General features: G+C 38.5%; 1 protein-coding gene across 2 annotated transcripts in view; it reads left to right on the top strand.

Moving 5' to 3' along the window:
* Positions 1–18937, top strand: part of ZDHHC9 (zDHHC palmitoyltransferase 9) — a 57701-nt gene that overhangs the window by 23175 nt on the left and 15589 nt on the right. For both annotated transcript variants that reach the window (XM_019717012.2, XM_074323204.1), the window contains one exon: positions 16319–16477. In XM_019717012.2, coding sequence (XP_019572571.1) covers positions 16319–16477 — 159 coding nt within the window. The remainder of the gene's footprint in view (positions 1–16318; positions 16478–18937) is intronic.

Below are 18937 nucleotides of genomic sequence, written 5' to 3'. Positions count from 1 at the left end.
TCTTTTCAAAGAACCTGCTGTTGCTTTCATTGATCTTTTGTGTTGTTTGTTTAGATTCCATTTCATTTATTTCCACTCTGATCTTTATTATTTTTTTCCCTTTTACTCAGGGCTTTGTTTGCTGTTCTTTTTCTAGTTCCTTTAAGTGTAAAGTTAGATTGTTTATTTGAGATTTTTCTTGTTTCTTACTCTAGGCCTGTATTGCTATGAATTTTCCTCATAGGACTGCTTTTGCTGTATCCCATAGATTTTGGGTCGTTGTGTTTTCATTTTCATTTGTCTCAAGGTATCTTTTGATTTTTTTTACTTGATCTAATTCTTGACCCATTCATTGTTTAATAGCATGGTATTTAGTCTCCATGTGTTTGTTTGTTTTTCAGTTTTTTCTTGTGATTGATTTCCAGTTTCATACCATTGTTGTCATAGAAGACGCCTGATATGATTTCAGTCTTTTAAACTTTATTGAGACTTGTTTTGAGGACTAACATGTGGTTTATCTTGGAAAATGTTCCCTGTGCACTTGAGAAGAATGTATATTCTGATGCTTTGGGGTGAAATGTTCTAAAAATATCAATTAAATCCATCTGGTCTAGTGTGTCATTTAAGACTGCTGTTTCCTTGTTGATTTTCTATCTGAAAGATTTTTCTGTTGGTGTCAATGGGTGTTAAAGTGCCCCTAGTATGATTGAATTACTATTGATCTCTCCCTTTATGTCAGTCAATATGTGCTTTATATATTTAGGTGCTCCTATATTGGGTGCTTAAATGTTTAGAAAGGTTATATCCCCTTGTTGGATTGATCCTTTTATCATTATGTCATGTCCCTTTTTGTCTCTTATTATAGCCTTTGTTTTAAAGTCTATTTTGTCTGATGTAAGTGTTGGTACTACCCTAGCTGTTTGGTTTCTATTCACATGAAATATCTTTTTCCATCCCTTTACTTTCAGTGTGTGTGTGTCTCCATCTGAAGTGGGTGTGTGGAAACAGTATATATGGATCTTGTTTCTTATCCATTCAGCTACCCTGTGAGTTTTGATAGTAGCATTTAAGCCATTTACATTTAAAGTGATAATTGATAGATACATAATTAATGCCATGTCATTGTTCATCTTTATGTTGTTTATCCCCATTCTTCTTAAAGAAGTCCCTTTAACGTTTCTTGTAATACTGGTCTGGTGATGAACAGCTTCAGATATTTCCTGTCTGAGAAGCTCTTTATCTCTCCTTCAATATTAAATAATAGCTTTCCTGTGTAGAGTAGTCTTGGTATATATAACTTTGGATATTTCATGTCAATCCCTTTTTTCTTGCAAAGTTTCTGCTGAGAAATCATCTGACAATCTTATGGGAGCTCCCTTGTAAGTAACTAGTTGCCTTTCTCTTGCTGTTTTTAGGAGTCTCTCTTTGTTGATAACATTTTCCATTTTAATTATGATGTGTCTTGGTGTGGGCCTCTTTCAATTCATTTTGTTTGAGACTCTTTGTGCTCCCTGGGCTTGTATGTCTATTTCCTTTGCCAGGTTAGGAAAGTTTCCATTTATTATTTCTTCTTATACTTTCTCAATCCCTTGCTTTCTCTCTTCACCTTCTGTTACTCCTATGAGGCGAATGTTCTTACACTTGTTGTTGTCCCAGAGGTCTCTTAAACTAGCCTCATTTTTCTTGATTTTTTTTTTCTTTTTGCTGTTCCAATTGGGTGTTTTCTGCTACCTTGTTTTCCAAATTGCTTATTTGATTCTCTTCTTCTAGTCCACTGGTGATTTCTTCTAGTGCATTCTTCATTTCAGTTATTGTATTCTTCACTTCTGACTGGTTCTTTTTTATGGTTTTTATATCCTTATTTATGTTTCCTATCTCTTTGTTGGAGTTCTCACTGTGTTCCTTGAGATTCCTTACAAGCACCATTTTGAACTCTTTATCTGGTAGGTTATTGCCTCCATTTTGTTTAGTTCTTGTTTTAAATTTATTTTTATTTATTTATTTAGTTTTTATTAGTTTCAGGTGTGCAAAACAATGTAATAGTTAGACATTTATCATTTATATCCCTCACACAGTGATAACCCTCCTCCCCCAATCTACTACCCTTCTGACATTGCACACAGCCATTACGTTTCCACTGTCGCTATTCCTAATGCTGTACTCCACTTCTAGTAAATATATGTATATGTATATATATATGTATGTGTGTGTATATATATATATATATATATATATATATATATATATATATGTATGTGTGTGTGTATATATATATATATATATATATATATATATATATATATATATAATTAGAGTTGACATTCATTATTTTTCAGCTTCAGGTTTACAGTGCAGTGATCAGGCATCTACATCATCCCTGAGGTTGTCTCCCTAATAAGACAAGTGTCCATCAGATACCCTACAAAATCTTTACAACATTATTGATTACATTCTCCAAATTGACATTTGCATCCACATGGCAATATTGTGGTTAACAATTGTGCTTTCTAATCCCCTCACCTTTCCCTTATCCCCACCGCCCCCCATCTAGCAACCCTCAGTTTTTCCTCTATGTCTCTGAGACTGTTTCTGATTAGTTCGTTCATTTATTCTTTTCTTTAGATTCCACATGTAAGTGAGATCATATGGTATTTGTCTTTCTCTGTCTGACTTATTTCACTTAACATAATGTTCTCTAGGTCCATCCATGTTGTTGCAAATGGTAAGATTTCTTTCTTCTTTATGGCTGCATAATACTCCATTGTATAAATGTACCACAGTTTCTTAATTCAGTTGTCTACCGATGGGCATTTCGGTTGTTTCCATGTCTTAGCTATTGTGTACAGTGCTGCAGTAAACATAGGGGTGCATAAATTTTTTCGAATTAAAGTTTTGGATTTCTCCGGATAGATACCTAGGAATGGAATTGCTGGGTCATAAGGTAGTTCCATTTTCAGTTTTTTGAGATACCTCCATACTGTTTTCCATAGTGGCTGCACCAATCTACAATCCCACCAGCAGTGCACAAGGGTTCCCTTTTCTCCACATCCTTGCCAGCACTTGTTTGTTGATTTATTGATGATAGCCATTTTGACTGGGGTGAGGTGACATCTTATTGTGGTTTTTATTTGCATTTCTCTAATGATTAGTGAGGTTGACCATTTCTTCATATGTCTGTTTGCCATCTGTGTGTCCTCTTTAGAAAAATGTCTCTTCATATCCTCTGCCCATTTTTAATTGCGTTGTTTGTTTTTTTTGGAGTTGAGTGAATTTTTTGTAAGTTTTGGATATTACCCCTTATCGGATATGTCATATGCAAATACCTTCTCCCATTCGGTGGGATCCCTTTTTGTTTTATTGATGGTTTCCTTTGCTGTGAAAAACCTTTTTAGTTTGATGTAATTCCACATGTTTATTTTTTCTCTTACTTCCCCTGCCCGAGGAGATACATCAGTAAAAATCTTACTCCGGGTAATGTCTGTAAAGTTTCTTCCTATATTTTCTTCTAGGAGTTTTATGGTTTCAGGTCTTACATTTAAGTCTTTAATCCACTTTGAATTTATTCTTGTATGTGGTGTAAGGAGGTGGTCCAGCTTCATTTTTTTCCATGTGTCTGTCCAGATTTCCCAGCACCATTTATTGAATAGACTGTCTTTACCACACCTTAAATTTTTGTTTCCATTGTCGTAGATTAAATGACCATATGCGCATGGATTTATTCTGGGCTCTCTATTCTGTTCCATTGATCTATGGGTCTGTTTTTATGCCAGTACCATGCTGTTTGATTACTGTAGCCTTGTAGTATAATTTGATGTCAGGTATCGTTATACCTCCCACTTTGTTCTTATTTCTCAAGATTGTTGAGGCTATCCGGGGTCTTTTATGGCTCCATATAAATTTTAAGATTATATGTTCTATTTCTGTGAAAAACATCCTTGGTAGTTTGATAGGAATTGCATTGAATGAGTGTATTGCCTTAGGCAGTATGGACATTTTAACTATATTAATTCTTCCTATCCATGAGCATGGTGTGTGTTTCCATCTATTTGTATCTTCTTTCATTTCTTTCTTCAGTGTCTTATAAATTTCTGAGTACACATCTTTTACTTCTTTGGTTAAATTTATTCCTAGGTATTTTATAGTCTTTGAAGCAATTGTAAAAGGGATTGTTTCCTTAATTTCTCCTTCTAATATTTTATTATTGGTATATAGAAATGCAACTGATTTCTGAATATTAACTTTGTGTCCTGCTACTTTACTAAATTCATCTATGAGCTCTAATGGTTTTTTGGTGAAGTCTTTAGGGTTCTCTATATGTAGTATCATGTCATCTGCATATAATGACAATTTTACTTCCTTCTTACTGATTTGGATGCCTTTTATTTCTTTTTCTTGTCTGATTGCTGTGGATAGAACTTCCAGCACTATGTTGAATAGAAGTGGAGAAAGTGGGCAACCTTGCCTTGTTCCTGATCTTAAGGGGAATGGTTTTAGCTTTCCCCATTGAGTATGATGTTAACTGTGGATTTATCATATATGGCCTTTATTTTTTTTCATTTTTTTTTTTCCCTTACCCTCATCTCCCATCCCCCACCCCCCACCCCCCTTACCCTCTGGCAACCACTAAACTATTATCTGTGTCTATAAGTTTCTGTTTCTCATTTGTTTGTCTTGTTCTTTTGTTGTTTTTGGTTTATATACCACATATCAGTGAAATCACATGGTCCTCTGCTTTTTCTGTCTGACTTATTTCGCTCAGCATTACTCTCTCAAGATCCATCCATGTTGTCACAAATGTTCCTATATCATCTTTTCTTACCGCCGAATAGTATTCCATTGTGTATATATACCACAACTTCTTTATCCATTCATCTATCGAAGGACATTTTGGTTGTTTCCATGTCTTGGCCACCGTAAACAAAGCTGCAATGAACATTGGAGCACACGTGTCTTTATCTATAAATGTTTTCAGATTTTTTGGGTAGATACCCAGGAGAGGGATTGCTGGGTCATATGGCAATTCTATTCGTAATTCTTTGAGGAACCTCCACACTGCCTTCCATAAAGGCTGCACCAGTCTGCATTCCCACCAACAGTGTATGAGGGTTCCTTTTTCTCCACAGCCTCTCCAACATTTGTTACTATTTGTCTTGTTGATGATAGCCATTCTGACTGGGGTGAGGTGATATCTCATTGTGGTTTTGATTTGCATTTCTCTGATGATTAGTGATGTTGAGCATTTTTTCATATGTCTATTTGCCATTTGTATGTCCTCTTTGGAGAAATGTCTCTTCAAGTCCTCTGCCCATTTTTCAATTGGGTTGTTTGTTTTTTTGTTGTTGAGTTGCATGAGTTCCTTGTATATTCTGGATACTAGCCCCTTATTGGAGGCACTGTTTGCAAAAATCTTCTCCAATTCAGTTGTTGGCCTCTTTATTTTGTCAATGGTTTCTTTTGCTGTGCAGAAGCTTTTAAGTTTCATATAGTCCCATTCATTTATTTTAGCTTTTACTTCCATTGCCTTTGGAGTCAAGTTCATAAAATGCTCTTTGAACCCAAGGTCCATAAGTTTAGTACCTATGTTTTCTTCTATGCAGTTTATTGTGTCAGGTCTTATGCTTAAGTCTTTGATCCATTTTGAATTAACTTTGGTACATGGTGACAAATAGCAGTCCAGTTTCATTCTTTTGCACGTGGCTATCTAATTCTCCCAGCACCATTTATTGAAGAGGCTGTCTTTGCTCCATTGTATGTTTTTAGCTTCTTTGTCAAAAATTATCTGTCCATATTTATGTGGTTTTATTTCTGGGTTCTCAATTCTATTCCATTGGTCTATGTGTCTGTTTTTCTGCCAATACCATGCTGTTTTGATTATTGTAGCCCTGTAGTACAAGCCAAAGTCAGGAACTGTGATACCTCCATTATAGTTCTTTTTCCTTAAGATTGCTTTGGCTATTCGGGGTCTTTTGTGGTTCCAAACAAATCTGATGATTTTTTGTTCTATTTCTTTAAAATATGCCATTGGGATTTTGATGGGGATTTCATTGAATCTGTATATTGCTTTGGGTAATATGGCCATTTTGACTATGTTGATTCTTCCAATCCATGAGCACGGAATGTCTTTCCATTTCTTTGTGTCTTCTTCAATTTCTTTCAAAAATGTCTTATAGTTTTCAGCATATAGGTCTTTCACATCCTTGGTTAAGTTTATTCCTAGGTATTTTATTCTTTTTGCTGCAATTGCAAAAGGAATTGTTTTTTGTATTTCTTTTTCTGAGATTTCATTGTTAGTATATAGGAAGGCAATGGACTTTTGTGCGTTGATTTTGTAGCCGGCAACTTTACTGTATTCGTTGATTGTTTCTAATAGCTTTTTGGTGCAGTCTTTAGGGTTTTCTATATATAGCATCATGTCGTCTGCAAAGAGTGATAATTTAACTTCTTCATTCCCAATTTGGATGCCTTTTATTTCTTTCTCTTGCCTGATTGCTCTGGCAAGGACTTCCAACACTATGTTGAAAAGCAGAGGTGATAGGGGACATCTCTGTCGTGTTCCTGAACGTAGAGCAAAGGGCTTCAGTTTTTCTCCATTAATTATGAGATTAGCAGAGGGCTTGTCATATATGGCCTTTATTATGTTAAGGTATTTTCCTTCTATACCCATTTTATTAAGTGTTTTGATCATAAATGGATGTTGTATCTTGTCAAATGCTTTTTCTGCATCAATTGATATAGTCATATGATTTTTGTCCTTTATTTTGTTTATGTGATGTATCACATTGATAGATTTTCGTATGTTGAACCATCCTTGTGCCCCGGGGATGAACCCCACTTGGTCCTGATGAATAATCTTTTTAATGCATTGTTGTATTCAATTTGCTAGAATTTTATTTAGGATTTTTGCATTGGTATTCATTAGAGATATTGGTCTGTAGTTTTCTTTTTTTGTGCTGTCCTTACCAGGTTTTGGTATCAGGGTAATGTTGGCCTCATAAAATGAGTTAGGGAGTACTGTCTCTTCTTCAATTTTTTGGAAGAGTTTGTGCAGAATTGGTATTAGATCCTCTTTGAAGGTTTGGTAGAATTCACTAGTGAAGCCATCTGGTCCCGGACTTTTGCTTTTGGGAAGGTTTTGGATGACTGATTCAATTTCGTTACTGGTGATCGGTCTGTTTAGATTTTCCAGTTCTTCATGGTTCAGCCTTGGAAGGCTATATGTTTCTAAGAACTTGTCCATTTCTTCTAGGTTGTTGAATTTGGTGGCGTATAGTCCTTCATAGTATTCTTGGATGATCCTTTGTATTTCTGTGGTGTCCGTGATAACTTCCCCTTTTACGTTTCTGATTTTGTTAATCAGTGTCTTCTCTCTTTTTATCTTAGTAAGTCTAGCCAAGGGTTTGTCAATTTTGTTAATCTTTTCAAAGAACCAGCTCTTTGTCACATTAATTTTTTCTATTGTCTTTTTGTTCTCTGTTTCATTTAGTTCTGCTCTAATTTTTATTATTTCCTTTCTTCTGCTGACCTTGGGTTTTACTTGTTCTTCTTTTTCTAGTTCTTTAAGGTGTAACATGAGGTTATTTATTTGGGAGTTTTCTTGTTTCTTGAGATAGGCCTGTAATGAGATACATTTCCCTCTTAAAACTGCTTTCGCTGCATCCCAGAAATTTTGGTAGGATGTATTTTCATTGTCATTTGTTTCTATGTATCTTTTGATCTCTCCTCTAACTTCTTCTTTGACCCAGTCCTTCTTTAAAAGTATGTTATTTAATCTCCATGTATTTGTGTTTTTCCCCGCTTTCTTTTTACAGTGATATCCAATTTCAAAGCCTTGTGATCAGAGAATATGTATGGTATGATTTCAATCTTCTTAAATTTGTTGAGACTGATTTTATGTCCCAATATATGGTCTATCCTTGAGAATGTTCCATGTACACTAGAAAAGAATGTATAGTCTGATGTTTTAGGATGAAGTGCTCTATAAATGTCAATTATGTCCATTTCATCTAATGTGTCATTTAGGGCTACTATTTCGTTATTTATTTTCTGTTTGGATGATCTATCCATAGCTGTCAATGATGTATTTAAGTCCCCTAGTATAATTGTGTTTTGGTCAATTTCTCCCTTTAGTTCTGTTAGTAGTTGCTTGGTGTATTTCGGTGCTCCCTGATATATGGCCTTTATTATGTTGAGATATGGTCTCTCTATTCCTACTTTCTTAAGAGCTTTTATCATAAATGGCTGCTGGATTTTGTCAAATGCTTTTTCCGCATCTATTGATATAATCATATGATTTTTATTTTTCATTTTGTTAATGTGGTGTATCACATTAATTGATTAGTGGATATTGTGCCACTCTTGCATACCAGGGATGAATCCCACTTGCTCATGGTGTATGATCTTTTTGATGTATTGCTTAATTCTGTTTGCTAATATTTTCTTGAGGATTTCTGTATCTATGTTCATTAGGGATATTGGCCTGTAGTTTTCTTTTTTGTTATGTCTTTCTCTGATTTTGGGATCAGGGTAATAGTGGCCTTGTAAAAGGAGTTTGGGAACCTTCCCTCCTTCTGGATTTTTTGGAATAGTTTGAGGAGAATAGGTGATAATTCTTTTTTGAATGTTTTGTAAAATTCACCTGTAAAACTATCTGGTCCAGAGCTTTTGTTTGTTGGGAGCTTGTTGATTACTGATTCAATTTCCCTGGTAGTAATCAGTCTATTCAGGTTTTCCGTTTCTTCTTGAGTTAGCCTTGGAAGGTTGTATGCTTCTAGAAATTATCCATTTCTTCCAGATCGTCTAATTTGTTTGGCGTATAGTTGCTCATAGTAATTTTTAAATATTTTTGGTATTTTTGTGGTGTCGTCACTTCTCCTCTTTCATTTCTGATTTCATTAATTTGGATCCTTTCTCTCTTTTTTCTTTTGGTGTGTTGGGGTAAATGTTTGTTGATTTTGTTTATCTTCTTGAAAAACCAGCTCTTGGATTCACTGATCTTTTGTACTGCATTTTTGGTATCTATTTCATGTATTTCTGCTCTGATCTTTATTATTTCCTTCCTTGTATTCCCTTTGGGCTTATTTTGCTGTGATTTTTCCCGATTCCTTAAGTGTAAGGATAACCCATTGATTTGTGATTTTTCTTGTTTCTTTAGGAAGGCCTGCATTGCTATGAATTTCCCTCTAAGGACTACATCCCACAGATTTTGGGTCATTGCGTTTTCATTTTTGTTTGTCTCAAGATACCTTTTGATTTCTTCCTTGATTTCATTGTTGACCCATACATTATTTAGTAACATGTTATTCAGCCTCCATGTATATCTGTGTCTTCCAATTTTTTTCCCTGTAGTTGATTTCTAATTTCATAGCACTGTGGTCAGAGAAGACACTTGGCATGATTTCAATTTTCTTAAATTTATTGAGACTTGTTTTGTGGCCTAACATGTGTTCTATTTTGGAAAATGTTCCATGTGCACTTGAGAAGAATGTGTATTCTGCAACTTTGGGGTGAAATGCTCTGAAAATATCGATTAAATCCTACTGGTCCAATGTGTCATTTAAGCCTACTCTTTCCATATTTATTTTCTGTCTGGAAGACCTGTCCCTTGTCCGTGGTGTGTTGATGTCCCCTGCTATGATAGTGTTACTGTTGATCTCTGTCTTTATGTCTGTCAATATCTGTTTTATGTATTTAGGTGCTCGTATGTTGGGTGCATAGATGTTTACTAGGGTTATGAGCTTTAATTGCTTTTGGCTTGTCAGTAGGTGAGATTGACTCCTAGGCTGACTGGTTGTGAGACTTGGCTCTCCCCACAGTGGATGATCTGCTACATGAGGGTTGACAGCTCAAATGAGGCTTTGCCCCTACAGGCTCTTGTGCCTTGAGAGAATTCCCTCTGGGTGTGTCACTTGTAGGTCAAATGCGGTAGTACTCTGGTTTGGTCTGGAGTTGACCTCTGGGTGTATTGAATCTTGTGCCTCTTAGGCTGGGCCCTTGTGTAGGGCAATTTCAGAACAAAGCAAATAACCAAGCACAACAACAACAACAAAGAAGAAACCAAGTACAGTCACATGTAGAAACAACCGATAACCCACACTCAACACAGGGAAAAATATCAAAAATGCAAAAAACACAACAAAACAAAAATAGCAGCACCAGTCTTGGCTTAAGCCCACCAAGTAATCTCCAGGTTGTTCTCTGCTGTACCAAAGAGTCCTCTGCATCTTGTGCAGGCAGAGCCAGCCACCTGGTGCCCAGAGTGACACTGGCACTGCAGTTCTAGATGAGTGGGGCTATGGGGTCTGGATGGTAGTTTTTACAAAGTCAGTGCAGTTTCTGCTCTTGCCTGCACATATGCGCACTGAGAGTAACACAGCCAGCCCTGTGTCCAGGTCTCCTGAGTCTTAGGGCACTTCTTCTGTGTATGAATGTGTGTGTGTGTGTGTGTGTGTGTGTGTGTGTAGGATGTGAGATTTCTGAGCTACTGAAAGCCTAGAGCTGCCTCTGCCACCTGCTGCTGACCCCTAGGTGTGTCTCTGCAGTTGTAATTGCCCTGCCCTAGGCAGGCCAGAAAGGGTGGAGGCTGGGGATGGAGTAGTCTTTTCTCTCCCAGCCCAGCAGTGTCACACTCTTCCCAGCCTCTTCCCTGGGTGACAGCAGCTGCAAACCAGGTCTTCCCAGATCCTGAGTGCTACTGCTCCTCTGTAATCTGACACTATTCCTCAGTTCAGGGGACAGCTTGAGTCTCTGGAAGGGCGGGGGTAGGGTTGGGAGAGTGGGGGGAGAGGCCCAGGTATGGTATTTACTTCCTTTGTCCTATCTAGGGTCCAGCAGGAGGTCTCAGCTGAGGTTACTGCCTGAAAAGTTGGATATGGGGCTCTCTCAGCTGGGGAGATCAGCTGTGAGAAGCAGGGAAAGAGTCTATTTCCTGGCTCTTGTGGTCTCTGTTCTGTCCCGGGACCCCCTGCATCTCTGCAGCTTTGGATGCTGGCTGCATCTCCACACTGCTCCCTTCCCTCTTCCCCTGCTCGCCCAGTTTGCCCACCTTAAAGTAATCCTCGTATGAGTCTCTTAGCTATTCTGTGTGATGAGCAGAGAGTCCTTTGATGGGTTATAGATGTTCAAGTTGTGGTAATTTCCGGAGAAGAACTCAAGAAGACCACCTCGCTGCTGCCATTCCTATGACGTCACTTGCCTCTCTCGTTTCATTCTTTTTCAGGATTTTTCTCCTGTTCTTTCATTTGGGACACATCTCTTTGTTTCCCCATTTTGGCTGACTCTTTGTGTTTGTTTCCATGTATTATGTAGATCTCCTATGTCTCCCAGGCTTGGCTGGGTGGCCTTATGTAGTTGGTGCACTGTGGAACCCAGTGGCACAGTCTCTGTAGTCACCTGCGCTGGGTGTTCCAGGAGTGTCCCTTGTATGGGTTTTATATGGCCTCCTAGTATAGTTGAGCCTTGATTGCTATTGGCACATCAGTGGGTGGGATTGACCCTTAGGCTGGCTGGCTGTGGCATTTGGCCACACCCACAGTTTACAGTCTGCTATGTGTGTGGGCTTACCACACAGAGCAGAATTTGCCCCAGTGGGCCCTGGTGCTTGTTGAGGCCACCCTTTGGTCATGCCACTTGTGGGTCTAATTGGGTGGTACTCTGCTGTGGTCTGATGCTGTCCTCCAGGTATGTTGGTTCAAGAGCCTCTTGGGAGGGGCTCCAGTACAGGCCCAGCTAACCCACTGTCTTTGACCAACTGGGGAATAGTGGCTACAAAGTGATCCATGATTGGTTGCTGCTTGTGCTGGACCTGGAGGTATGTTTTAGAGGCAACGCTTCAAACCAAGGATGGCTGCCACCATTTCTGGGCCTGGAGTAGCTCCACACAAAGCCCAGGACATGTGGAGTCCTGCTGCTGCTTGCCAGCTCCCATTAGTCTCAGCTGCTGTTAGAGTCTTTTGTGTTATGCGAGTTGGATGCCATGGGGAGTTAGAGTCACCAGGGAGGGACACGTTTCCACCACATTAATGTAGATTCTTGTTTGGTGCCAATGATGGGCCTGGGGCTACTCAGCAAAATTCTCAGAGCACCCTGAGGGCAGATGCTGCCAGCCTGGTTCCCACGGACTCCTGAGAGTTTCCCAAGAAAGAGTGTAGGGTGGGCACTGCAGTGGGCTTGCTGCTCACTGAGAAAGTGCCGCAGGTGTTAAGCGAATTTGTTGGGGCTGGGTCCCAGGGAGTCACCAAGGTGGAGTGAGTGGGTAGAGCAAGCGGAGTTCACCAGGCCAATGCAGATTTAAAATTGGGCGCTCGCATGTGTGTGTGTGTGTGTGTGTGTGTAACACAGGAAAGATGGCGCCCGCCTGCCCATTGCATGGGAGGAGCATTCTACACAGAGAAAATGGTGACTGCCCCTCCAGTTCTTGCTCTGAAGCCACACAACTCAGTGTCTCTCTCTCCTGAGTCTCTGATGCCTCCTGAGTCACTGTCCCTCTGCCAGAGACCAGGGTGAGTGTCTGTGAGCAAGTGAGCTTGTGCATGAGCCCTTTAAGAGGATGTCTGTGTCTCCCACAGTCTTATTTCCCAGCGGAAAGATCAGAATCCCCACTGTTTTTCACAGCCAGATTTGGGGGCTCCTCTTCCTAGCCTTGTACTCAGGCCTGGGGAGCTTGGTGTGGGGCTAGAGTCCCTCATTCCTCTGGGGGTGACCTTTGTGCCTGAGATATCCATTCCGATTCTCAACTGCCACACACAAGTGTGGGACCGTTTGTTCCATGTCTTTGCCCCTCCTGCCAGTCTGGATGTGGCTTCTTTATGTCCTTAGTTATAAAACTTCTATTCAGCTAGACTTCAGATGTATCTCCAGGTTGATTGTTCCATAATTTATTTGTAATTTTATTTATTTTATTTCATTTTTAAAAAATTTTATTGGGGAATATTGGGGAACAGTGTGTTTCTCCAGGGCCCATCAGCTCCAAGTAGTTGTCCTTCAATCTATTTGTGGAGGGCGAAGCTCACTGGCCCATGTGGGAATCGAACCGGCAACCCTGTCATTCAGAGCTTGCGCTCTAACCAACTGAACCATCAGAACGCCCCTATTTGTAATTTTAATGTGGTCACGGGAGGAGGCAAGCACAGCATTTATCTACTCCACCATCTTGGATCGCCTTTAATACTTTTAGGGTGTGTGTTTTTTTGTGTGTTTTTGGGGGGGATTTTAATATTATTTAATTAAAAACACAATCTATTTGGATTCTAATAGGTATTGCATTACATTTACATGTTATTTTATACTATTATCTACTTATCCAAGAAGATAGTATGTCTTTCTATATTTTCACATTGAATTTTATGCCCATTAATAAAAATTTTATAGTTTTCTTTATCTAGTTTCTGTACTTCTCATATTTTTATTCCTAATGTTTATATGCATAGTATTGTCAGTGAAATATTGCCTCCCATTTCCACTTGATTTCTTTTTCCCCCTCCAGCTTTGTTGAGATATAATGGACATATAACACTGTGTAATTTTAAGGTGTACAATGTGTTGATTTGATACTCTTTTAGGGTGCTTTGAAAGTGTCCAAACTTTTGTATTTTTTTTCTTTTATTTTAGCTGTGTTTCCTTTTAGCTTCTTAGTGAATTTCTTTTTGAAAAATTCTGGCCTGTTTTAGTTGGTCTATAGGGGCATAGATTTGTGCACATCTGAGCTTGAACTGCTTAGGGATGAGGTGAGGATGGAAATGGTGGGAAAAAAAGCAGAAGTAAGGTGTGTTGGCACAGCTGGAGTGCCTTGACTTGTGTCTTGCACCTCACAGCAGATTGTTAACAAGGTTGGCTCTGTTTTGCCATATCCTTGGGCCTGGGGTCCAGGATTGAGCCGTCATGTTGTGATCTCTGCATTTAGCATGTTTCTCTTGATAGAAGAGTATGTTCTTGAGTTCATACATATGTTTATTTTTATTCTGGCAAGTTTTTGTCAACCTACACTTAGCATTCAGCCCTGTACAGCAAGTTCTCAGATAACATCATTTTGTTCAACATAGTTTTGTTATAATGTGGATGACATGCTGTAAGAACTTAACTCTTATTTATATTAATTAGCCTATGGTAAACTTGGTTTCATTATACATCATTCTGCTTAACGTTGCAGAATCTATTGATGACAATAAGTGAGGACTTATTGTATTGCGTATGCTGTGTGTGTGTGGGGGGGGAACAGAGAGAAGAAGATGGATGATTCCCTTGTGTCATAGCACTTCACGAGGAGGATGAACCATGAACTCTCTCTCCCAGGTGCCCTCATATAATGCACACGGAAAAAAATATAAAGGTGACATGCTGGTGCTCATGTCATTCTCTAATGAATAGCCATCCCCCATCCTTTTAAGACTTTTGACACACTGCTATTGTTTGATTTCACAGCATTCACCATACTCTGCAAAAAAAAAGGAAAAACATTCCATAAGGCAGGTAGTCTAAAAATCAAAGTGAATTGAAAAGAATATTCTGTTTTTAGAATTATTCTGTACAGCGAATGTGCAATAACACAGGCACTCACATATGCTGCAGATGGGCGGGCATGCAAATTTATACAATCTCTCTGGGAAGCAATTTGGCAGTAATGTTATGGGCTTTTGGTTCATACTCTTTGACCCAGTAATTCCAATTCTCTCAGGGTTTAGCTAATGGAAATAAACAGATTTAAATGAATTACTATAGAAGGATTTTTAGTGCATCTTCTTTTTTTCTTTTTCTTTTCTTTTTAATATAGGCCTAGCTATTTTAATGTTGGCAACTTCAAATATTACTGCTCAGATTTCAACATAGTTTTCTTTTTTATGTTTTAAAAATTAATTTTAACACGTGGATATATTCTTGAAGAAAGGAGGAGGAGATTGGGATTGAGGTGGTGATCAAAGGGGATTTAGCTTTAACAGTAATATTTTAAGTTTTCGCATGCAGCATAATTTAAATAGTAAAAATCCAGAGCCAACTTAAATGCCTAACTATATGGAATGGTTAAATAAATAATAGTACATGCATATTATGGAATATTATATTGTCAATAATAATGTTTTGAGAAAAAAATTAACAACCATGGGAAAAATGTTACTATATAATCTTAAGTGAAAAACACAGGATACAATGTGGTATTTATAATATCTCAAGGGGGCGGGGGGTGGGGGGTGGGAGATGAGGGTAAGGGGGATCGAATATATGGTGATGGAAGGAGAACTGACTCTGGGTGATGAACACACAATGGGATTTATAGATGATGTAATACAGAATTGTACACCTGAAATCTATGTAATTTTACTAACAATTGTCACCCCAATAAATTTAATAATAAAAAAAGAATGTTTATGTGTTAAGAGAAGATAAAAGAAAATACACCAAAATGCATGAATACCCTTGAGTTGAGAGACTGTCAGTGATTTTTGTTTTTTTTATTTATATTTTCTGCTTTTTCCAAAATTTTTACAATAAGCATGTATTAGTCTTATTTTAAAATAATTGTTTTTCTGATTCTAAGCATTAGTAGTCTTTTTTTCATGCATATATTTTATTTTTGCAAGGTAATATCCTTTTATATGTGTTGCTTTTTGGAATTCATTTTCATTTTTCAGTATATTGTGAAAATTTCCCTGTCATCGTTTGCTTGTCTAAAACATTTTAAATGGCTGCGTAATATTCCATCCTATGCATGTATCATAATTTACTTAACCAACCTCCTACTGTGACATTGAAGTTATTTTCAGTTTTTCACCATTAAAAGGGCCTCTGTGCAAATATCCTTGTGTCAACATGTTTTGCACATCTCTTTGAAATTTTGATAAGTTCCTAAAAACAGAATTTCTGGGTCAAAAAATAAACTCATTTAAAATTTTGGTAACCATTGCCACATTGCTTACTGGCAATGTATAAAAATACCTTCTCCCCATCCTTGTGAGCACTGAGTATTTTTATTCTTTTTAATATTTGTTAATGTAGGTGGAAATGTTATGTTTGTGTTAATTTTTATTTCTTCGATTATGACTGAAGTTGGATGTTTTCATTTCATGTTTTTTGGCCATTTTTATTTCTTCTTTTAAGACTGTTTTTCTTTGTAATCATCTAAAAAAACATGAAGAAGCACTTTTTCATATGTACACAGAAGAATTGCATGGCACTTAGTGGAATTTTGGGGGCACACTGATGTTGAGAGTCTAGTCTGGAAATGCTAGTCTGGAGAAGACAGTGGGCCTAGGAAATCTTTGATTACTCCCATTGGTTTTGGAGAGGTGGTGAGACTTTTGGCTTCAAATGATGGGAAGCAGTGATGTTAACGGTCTTTACTGATCTACAGAAGCTACCAATGGTACCGTGCCTCAGGGCCAGCGACCACCCCCTCGTATCAAGAATTTTCAGATAAACAACCAGATTGTGAAGCTGAAATACTGTTATACATGCAAGATCTTCCGACCTCCCCGCGCCTCCCACTGCAGCATCTGTGACAACTGTGTGGGTGAGTAAAACCACTATGACTTTGTCTGGGGGGAAAGGCTGAGTCGAAGAAGAGGGTCAGGGTGATTTTTCTCAGGAAAACTCAGTAGGAGTGGGAAGATAGATTTAGATAGGAAGTAAGCGTTTGAATAACTGTAAATCAACTGTACTTCTGTAGATTAAATTGGAATTTAAATGTCTTCCAGTCTAAAATTAAACACACACACACACACACACACACACACACACACACACACACAAACACCTCTTTGGTAAATGAGGAAATAATTGACTTGTTTTTCAAATCTAGATTTTCCTCTACTAGACTTGTTTCAAGTAGAATCCTCCTTACATAGTGGGAGGAGAACCCTAGTCCACTGGAGGGCAGCATCGGGGAAGGAAGGGCTATGTAAGACGTAGTGGTCCAAAGAAAGTTGCTAGCATTTGTTGAGTTCCTACTATATACTAGGCACTGTGCAAAGTACTTTCCCTTTCTCTCATTTAAGACTTGTAAGAACCCTATGAGATAGGCATTACCCCATTTTACAGATGAAGACTCAAGTGAAGCACCTTTGTGTAGGTTCATAAAATTAGTAAGAGATGAAGCTGAAACAGGTCTGATTCCAAAACCCTCATTTCTTCTTTCTCCGCTGCTGCTGCAAGGATGGAGGGCATATGTGTGCATAATGCACGGGTCTGTGCTTCTATTTGCATGTATGTGGCTTAATTGTAATCACTTCCTAGTGTGTGCTGAACCATGGGAAAGATCAGAAACAGGGAGTAAATATGTCTATTGGTAGGCATATATGCAATTCCTTATAGTATCAATAGGCATACTCCCAGCATTCTTTATGTTTGCCATGGAACAGGCCTGAGTACATTGCTTTCTTCTTATTAGCCAATACTTTAGGCAAAGGTTGAGATGTATCTTATTTTATATGGTAAAAGGCTGTATGTAGATAGGATTTTTATAAATTGAAACTGATGTGAAATGAACCAGGAAACTTGATATTTCAAGAAGGTGTGATGTGAAGGTTTTCATAAGGAATTCCCTCTCCTTATTAACACGTTGCGTACGGATCACGAGAATCTTTGTTTTTTTCTGAGCCATGCGTTAAGGACGGATAACGAGAATTTCAAAAGATTGGGCAGAGAGCAGTGAGAGGCCAAGACAGGGAGGTGAGATGAGTGGCGATAGGGAACCAGCTGTGAAAGTGCCTACGCAGCGGGCCCCCAAGGAAGACAATCCGGCCAGGCTCTCGGGAGGTTTGGCTATGCATCATCTGGAGCCCATAGTGGGAAGAGAAAAAAAAAATCACACACGGGTGTGTAAAGTGTGCGCATCAAAAAAGTGAGAAGTGAAACTCGGTACATATGCAATTTTTGCCGTGTCCCACTGCACAAAGGAAGCTGCTTTCTGCAGTATCACACCAGGAGGGATTACTAATATCATAGGTGAGTAAATCCTAAAAAATTCCATAGAAAAATAATAAATGACATAGAAGCATTTACGCTTTAAAGAGAAGAGTGCATTTTAAAGTAGTTTCTTTTAAAAACCTGCCGGAACAGAGGGGTATGAGGGATTTAAACCCCACCGTATGCAACGTGTTAATATTCTTAAATATAAAGAACTAATACAAATTCATTTTTTAAAAAAGAAGCACTAACATTTCAGTAGAAATGACACTTCAGACAGTTCATAAAACAGGAAATACAATTTGCTAGTTAACATGAAAAAAGTTTATCCCGGGACAGCCCGGTGGCTCAGGCGATTAAAGCTCCATGCTCCTAACTCCGAAGGCTGCCGGTTCGATTCCCATATGGGCCAGTGGGCTCTCAACCACAAGGCTGCCAGTTCAACTCCTCAAGTCCCGCAAGGGATGGTGGGCAGCGCCACCTGCAGCTAAGATTGAACATGGCACCTTGAGCTGAGTTGCCGCTGAGCTCCTGGATGGCTCAGTTGGTTGGAGCGCATCCTCTCAACCACAAGGATGCCAGTTCGACTCCCGCAAGGGATGGTGGGCTGTGCCCCCTGCAACTAGAAAACGGCAACTGGACCTGGAGCTGAGCTGCGCCCTCCACAACTAAGACTGAAAGGACAACAACTTGAAGCTGAACGGCACCCTCCACAACTAAGATTGAAAGGACAACAACTTGACTTGGAAAAAAGACCTGGAAGTACACACTGTTCCCCAATAAAGTCCTGTTCCCCTTCCCTAATAAAATTTTTTTTAAAAAGTTTATCCCTATTAAAAATCAACGAAATGAAAATTAAAACAGGATCTTTTAAATCTAGAAAATAAGCAAGGAGAACCTGATAATGCTTAGTCTTACATGGGTAGGAGGGCAAATTGGAAAACAAAAAATTGGGAAGCAACCTACTAAGATTCATAAAAGCGTTAAAACATGCATACCCTTTGATGCCAGTGATTCCCTTTCTAGGGATTTATCCTAAGAAAATAATTAGGAATGTGGTAAAAGA

The sequence above is a fragment of the Rhinolophus sinicus genome, chromosome 18 (genome assembly GCF_057876585.1).
Source record: "Rhinolophus sinicus isolate RSI-liver-muscle chromosome 18, RSI-T2T, whole genome shotgun sequence".
NCBI lineage: Eukaryota > Metazoa > Chordata > Mammalia > Chiroptera > Rhinolophidae > Rhinolophus > Rhinolophus sinicus.
Note: the sequence above shows the minus strand (reverse complement) of the source record. Positions and strands in the feature narration are given on the sequence as shown.